The sequence below is a fragment of the Morone saxatilis genome, unplaced genomic scaffold (assembly GCF_004916995.1).
Source record: "Morone saxatilis isolate NCDOM2014 unplaced genomic scaffold, NCSU_SB_2.0 Contig2, whole genome shotgun sequence".
NCBI classification, from domain to species: domain Eukaryota; kingdom Metazoa; phylum Chordata; class Actinopteri; family Moronidae; genus Morone; species Morone saxatilis.
Window position 1 is genome coordinate 10641118 of NW_023339762.1, and position 7689 is coordinate 10648806.

The 7689-nt window shown below is 42.5% G+C and overlaps 1 protein-coding gene across 1 annotated transcript in view; it reads left to right on the forward strand.

Annotated features, from left to right (window-relative positions):
* LOC118330800 (peroxisome proliferator-activated receptor alpha-like) overlaps nucleotides 1-7689 on the forward strand; it is a gene marked incomplete in the record, with an annotated part of 23335 nt that overhangs the window by 9506 nt on the left and 6140 nt on the right. Inside the window, 1 exon segment of the mRNA XM_035665482.1 lies at nucleotides 5478-5726. Within this exon segment, the coding sequence (XP_035521375.1) occupies nucleotides 5519-5726 (208 nt within the window).

Here is a 7689-nt window from a genome sequence, read left to right on the forward strand (position 1 = left end):
TTTTCATATTGTATGAAAATTAATGGAAACCAGTGGATGTCTGGAAATGTGAGAATAATACATTAAAGCATTTATAGCATGCATTTTGAAATAAGTCATAAAATGATTTCTAGTTAAGGAGCTACATTTTTTAAACCCAGTTAGTTTGGACTTACCAGTCTTAAAATATCAGACACAATGTGATGTAGTCTTTAACTGTCATTGGCCCTGAAATTACAAGGTAAGTGACCTGATAACAGAATGATTGAACTGTCCTGCGGCTCAGACTCAGACTACAGCTAAAGTCCAATCACTTCCCCGGGTTGTACTTTGGTCAATCTCCATAACGATAAGAGGGCGCCGGCCAGCATATCAGCCCTGAGTGATAAAGGTTCACTCAATTGTTTACACTGCAGTCACGGTCCAGGCTGAGCTCTTCAAACAAATGGACAGGCGGACCTGGCGGGACAGCCCCATCAGCCCATATTCCTGCTCTAATACCACCCCTGGGGCCTTCTTCTAACAGGTCTGTCAGCACTCAGACCACAGGATTGGTGGATTGAACATTAACCTAAGGTCCACTCTCTCACACACACCACACCACCACCACACCACACACACACACACACACACACACACACACCACACCCACACACACAACAAGACAGTTCTCACACACACAGCCACACACACACACACCAAATGATCATACAAGCTTGTGAAAAGAGCTGGGTGTCATGCTGTCAGGGACCAAAGTTGGATGGAAAACTTTTCGGATGTGGAAGGTAGGACAATAGTGTAAATTATTACTGAGTTTTCACATTCTATAAACTATTTATAGATTGGTAACAATACTGTTTTTATTCTAACAAAAGAAAAATAGTATGTGAGCAAATCTTCTTTTATCTCTTCTCAGTGCCAAGGTGTGTTCTCCTGTACTTGGAAGGTCTGCTGTGTGTTTTCCACTTCTTGGAGAGACAAGCCCTTACACACCTCTAATATCTTGATCCGCAGCCATTTTTTATCTGGGTTTCCTTGTCATCACAATCTTTGTTGCCCTCATTCTTGATGGATTTGAAAAATCATGACGCTTTATTGGATGCCCCAGAGACAATAGTTAGTCATAGAAGCTGTGTGATGCAATACTTTTCAGTTATCAGCTGAGGCTTGTGTGGATGTAGAGATGCCACAGGATCACTCAAACATGATCTCCTTTAAGTGCAGTACTTCTTGAATGATTAATATCACTACTGAGGCCATCAGCTCAACAGTGCAGGTGATTTGTAGATAATTTTCTTGAAGATTTCAGACTGCTGTGTAAACTAACCCACGTTCAGAGCATGTTTATCTGCCACAGCCGGAGCTTACCAGCAGCCCTCGTGTTCTTTCCGACTAATGTGGAACTTGACTGCGATGGATGAGCGTAACATGGGGGGCTGGGTGAACATGCTGTGCAGAAACCCATCGGACTGTATGGATTATTTATGCTCCACGCATACATCCGGCCCAGTGATTACTGGTACAGACTTGCTACCCTACAAGTCTGTGATGGGATTTATTGATTTGAATGAGATTGAATTCCAGTGGTAGTAGCTCGTAACTGCCTTCACATGCCTGCTGCCCGCCCTCCGCTGCTGATTTCAAAGTGTGATCCATGTGTCGACATTGCCATGGCATCGTCATGGCGACCTCAGTGGCTCTCAGTTAGTGGTCTTTTGTTATTGTAACCCACCCTCCTCCCCTTTTGGACCCTAACCCACATAAACACGTATGACCTTGCTCATCTTCCTCTCAGTGTGTGCAGTGCCCTCAGTGAGCTTGGTTGAGTGAGCACAAGAGAGGTCTTGACCTTAAAGGACAAAGACTTGCTGTTACCATAGGAACCTCTGTCTTTCTCTCCCTGCCTCACTTGCTCACTCTGTCCCGCACACTGCTGATAAAGACCCTGTAATGTAGCCTTAGTGACATTCCCCTCAGCCCCCCGTGTCTCTCTCTGTCTTTTTCGGTCTCAATCCACAAGACCTCTGCAGTCTGCAGCTTAAGCGGCTCTGTGTGTTTACATTCTCGTGTTATGTTGGTGGCAACACAAGGTTTGCTTGATCCACCACTTCGTAGATGGTGGTAGGGGGTCATAAGTTCAGAAAAGGACCTGTGTCATATGTGTTATTTAAATATAAAGTCATGCATGCAATGGATGTGTGTTGACACATTTATACATACATACAGATGGATTGACACACTGTATATGTTGACCGTGACTGTGTATAAACTTTACTGATCGCAGAAAAAATAAAATGTAATACTCTGCTAGCCCAAATTTGTATCCTCTTACAAGACTAGATAATAACTCCCCCCGGTTAATGGAGTGTTATCTGAACTGACAGCATGGATGTTAGTCAAGCTGTAGCCAAGATTCTTCTTTATTTTTCCCCTTGAAGCAGTATAATAATGAGACAGTGCTGAGTGAAGTGAGTGTATGAAACAGGATGTCCTCTAAAGGAAGACCTGAGGGTCAGGAGCTAGAGGCTGAATGCTAAAGAGGTTTGCTTGCGTAGCCGAGCTAACACTGCCTCCATTCAGAATTACAAGTGTAATGTAGAGTATCTCACTAAAGCGGCTCACTTGCATGCCAAGCTTCTTTTCGTGTAGAGTAGTCTTCTCAATGAGTGGGCATCTATACTATTCAATTCAGTTCAGGTCCTCTGGGCTGTGATTCTTAATGAGAAAATTTAGTTTGTTGTGATTTTTCTACCCGCTGATACTAGAAATTCCATGCAATGTGAATCACATGTGCTGTCTTTACGAATGGCTCCAGCTCTAAAACCTTTGTATTCATATTCATGCTTGTACCATTACATTATCATAATGTTTTCAATAGACATCAGGATATCATATTTACAAAATACTTCACCACCATGTGTCACATCGTGCATACCAAATTACCATAAAGCTCCCTTATTAATATATCTGCAAAAGCTTAAGTGTGCTGAGACATTTGCTTTCAGTGCAGGAGCAGTTTGGCTGACTTTTTTGTTTTTGTGCCATGAGCTATCAAGGTAGCTCCAAACTGAGAAACAAACAAGAGTGATTGGTGTAAACCTAAACAGCATTTTGCGTCACAACAATTCAGATTGTGTAAGACAATGTGCTCTGTGATTTTAAAAAATGGCTCATCCATCCATGCTATACCATGTGGCTGGACTTTGAGCCAGGTCTTGTTGTATTGCTGTTGACGTATGACGTATTTTTCTTTGTTTTAGTCATGTCACTGGTCTGCTTTTGGTCATGCTTCCCGCTAGTCGCCCACCGACCCTGCAAGCAATAGGGACCTTCTCAAAGTTCATCCATTTTTTCCCTCCTACTTGAAGGGTTAAATTGTGACCAACAGAGATTATTATTTTTATTATTAACAGTCACATAACTCGTTTCACGTTTACCTAATCTATTGTATTTTTCTTCTGCACTTGAGGCGAAACTACTCAAATGACTTATGGTATCAGAGGCTGCATCAATGGAATACCATTCATTTCTGTCATTAGATCTTTAAAATAGACTCACAGGGAGCACTGAGGGCAAACATTTTCAGCATGCAGTCATTTTCCCTTCTCAGCAGCCTACAGTACATTACACACTACTAGTCAATTTAAAGGTCCAGTGTGTAGGATTTAGTGTCATATAGCAGTGGAGCGGCAGATCACTACTCCATCGCTTCACACTCCCCCTCCAAACGCGAAGGAGAAACTATCTAGAGCCAGTGTTTGTTTGTCCTTCCTGGGCTACTGTAGAAACATGGCGGCCTCCATTGAAGGAGACCCGTACCATCTATAGATATAAAAGGATAATTTTAAGATAACAAAAACATAACGATTCCTCTGTTCAAGTGATTATACACTAATGAGAACATAGTTATGCATATTATATCATATTTTTGCTTCCTAAATGTTACACACTGAACCTTTTTTAAGGTTAAACTTAAGGCGGTAATGTGTGGAATGGCTGAGAACAACCAGCAGCTGCTGTCTTGTAGCCACATAGCTACCCTCACCCCCATCGCCCACCTCCCCTGTGTGATGTTCTTAGCGGGGCCCGGTGGAAAGGGCTTACTGAAGATTGACCTAGTTTAGATACGGCTGTATGAAGTCTTAATGTGCAATATGAGGTCCGTTCCCACTGCCAGTCTCAAGCTTAGCCACCAAGACAAGCCTACTTCTTAGTGCACTTCTATGTGTATCTCATAGCTCCTCCCATATGCAATTCAGCAAATTCTCACCCATCTACTGCACAAGCCAGTCTGTCATGTCCCTTCTAGCCAACCCCAGACCTAGCCTTCCTGTTACAGCACAGCCTAAGCCAGCCCAGTGACCTACATTCATCTCTCCAAACATCTCTATGCCTCACTCTGTCCCTCTGTCCTCTGTCTTTCTCTTTCTGCAGCACTTCGAGGTAGGGATATGGTTACTGTATTTGGGGTGAATAGCTCAGAGGAGCGGAGGGGCCTGTGTTGTGTCATAAGATACTCCATGTCCTTCATTCCTTTACTGCCCGTTGACCCAGAGCAACGTGCAGCACCTGTTGGTGTGGATGGCCACATGTTGCATCAGCACTGCTCATTGGGCCTAAATGTATTAGCCAGTGCTGTGTTGAATCATGTGCACTGAAAGATAATGCAGTGTCACTTTGTGGTGTTGATGGTGATAATGATGTTATCAGTTTTAGGCATGCTAGCAGGATGATGTTATGAATGGCAATGTTGGTCAGTTGGTCCACCAACAGCTATTGGATTGATTGCCACGAAGTTGTCTACATACATTCATGGTGCCCTTACATCTTTAGTGATCCCCTAACTTCTCTTCTAGGGCTGCCAGCAAAATGCTCACTAATTTAGTAAAATATCTCAACATCTACTTGATAGATTGGTAAATAATTTGGTACCAACATTAATAGTTCCCAGATGATGTCCTAATGACTGTATAGAGACCCCTTAACTTCCTCTTGTTTTACAGTGAGGTTGCAATATGTGGTCTTAACAACTAATGAATGGATTGCCATTTTTGCACTTATATCCTCCCCAGGATGAATTGTAATCAGTTTGGTGATCCCTTGACTTTACATTTTGCACCATCGTCACTTCAAAGTTCTAATTTGTCCAATACTTTTAAACTATGCCATAAATGTTGGTTTATGACCAGATGCCTACAAGTCTCATACTAGCAAATGTTAGCAATGCTAACATGCTAAGGTGGTGAACATGGTACACATCACAACGGCTTAACATCAGCATGTTAGTATGGTCATTGTAGGCATATTACAAGCTCACATTAGCATTTAGCACAAAGCACTGATGTGTCTAAGTACAGCCACACAGAACTGCTAGCATGAATGTAGACTCATAGTCTCTAGAAATCTCTAAAGGTGACCTTAGAAATTAATCTTGTCTTCCTCTGTCATCTCTTTAACCTCTTTGTCTTCCCCCCTCTTCCCCTGTCCTCTGTTTCCAGTCTGATGAGTGAGAGTGCCGGCAGCCCGCTCCTCCACCGCAATGGTCGACATGGAGAGCCACTACCATCCCCCTTCGCCCCTGGAAGACTCGGTGTTAGGCAGCCCCCTGTGCACCGATGACGACTTCATGGGCGGCATGGAGGAGCTCCAGGACATCTCTCAGTCTGTTGACAACGATGCCCTTAGCTCCTTTGATGTCCCCGAATACCAGTCCTCCAGCAATGGCTCTGAAGGTTCAACTGTTCTAGGTGAACTCTCATTACCATTGAATTTAAATTATCTCTTTAGATTATTAATGATATGGTGAGATGGCAATGTGGGGTTTACTCATTTTATCGTGTCCCTGGCAGCTCAGTGTAATCTCTTTGCCGTTGTTGTTGTTTTCAGAGTAGGGGTCCCTCAGTTTAGCCCTATAATCCCCAATTGGCTCCAACTGAATGTTCGGAAAGGATATTAACTTCGGCTAATTTAACCTCTTGCCTTAACGTGCCACAAAGCTACAGTATAAGACAGACCTTTCTTTACTTTATTGTCTGACTCGCCCACTTTTTTACCCCCTTTGGAAAATAATCCCTTGATCTTAATCAGTTCTGTGTCTTACTGAGTGTCTTGGTGTATTTTCCTGCCCAATTCTTCCATATTTCCTCCTTATTTTTTCTTTTGTCTCTTGCCTTATCTACCCCTTATTCTCTGTACTCCCTTGTTTTACCTTTCTGTGCTCCTCCAGTGTTTCTCCTCGCTCCATATCCAATGAGGAATTCACACATTCCTCAGTCACCATGCACCACCTCTCAGGAAACATCCATTTTGCTGCTGTGTTTCCTCCTCAAGTCACATGGACATCTGGGAAATGTATGCTACTACCAAATTATGCAACAAGTGGAGGAGTTAATAGTTCAGAAAGATTTAATGGAAGAGGGTGAGGGTGGGGGAGAAGGACAGTAAGGAGTAAAGAGGGGGAAGTATGGATAGAAGGCATCACAGAAACATTTAATGATGTCATGGAAAAGTCAGTGAGAGGGTGTTTAGGATTTATGGGTGTTTGCGAGCACATGAGAGACAGGAGCAGAAGAAACACTGACATGCTTTTTTCGTCCACATGCTGCTGAAACATGTGCACTTGCACCAGACAGGAGCACAGCTTCAGGTCCGCTGCCAAATGCTGCTTATCCCCGTTCTGGCATCCTTTGACCAACTCATGTGGCTTGAGTTAGTGCCACTGTTTTGTATGTACCATTTCATCTTTGCTATTTGTGTACCAAGCGAGTTCTACCAACCATGATCCCTTCACAAGGTGGAAATAGAAAACTGTTGGCAACCTATGGCAAGCCCCATGACCTGTCGTCCTTGAGGACGATCAGTAATATTACTCCAATGCTGTTATGCTCTTGACAAGCAGCACACCACATACGGCATGTTAATATCTCTGAATAAATAGTTGCTGTGATGGAACAGACTGTCTTTGTCGGGGCAAAGGGGTCAAACTGTACTTAAATTCCAGTAGTTCTTTGCCAGAGGGAGATAAGAATTCATAGTAGGGATGCATTCATTAAAATAGACACAGTTGCGGATTTTATTTTTGCTCAAAATAATGATTGATTTGTTGTCTGATTGTGGTGGCAAGATCTACTTGTATAACTCAGTATGATAGGGTCAATAATTGTTATACTTTTATGAACTATTAAATTTGATTCGCCAAATGGGCGAGGGTATGTCTGGAATAAACTAGTTCATACAAAATCATCCAATCACATCTCAAGGCAAACAATTTTATAGTTGCTCTGTTGTCATAGAGACAGGCAAGACTTGATTAATTGTACAAATGAGGATAGGGCAGCATGCTTTTGGACAGTCTCCTCTCAAAGCCAAAAAGTGACTTAAAGAATGAAAAAAAGACAACTTGAAAGACAAATTCAAACTCCTGTATACTTTCTCACCTTCACACACCTGACCAATCAATGTGTGAAGTGGGCATTCTTGTCGTTTTGTCGATTTCACACAAAAAGTGTCAACTCCCCTGATACTGGAAATGTGTTAGAGGAGAGATTTTCAGTCGCTGTTTGACATTCTGACAACCACTTTTATTTTAGTTTTTATACCAGGGTTATACATTCAATAGCCTTAACAGTGTGTTGTTCAAATAAATTAATGTGACTGACAGCCACTTCTTTAAGCATGCTGATGGCTAAAGTCTATATATATATATATATA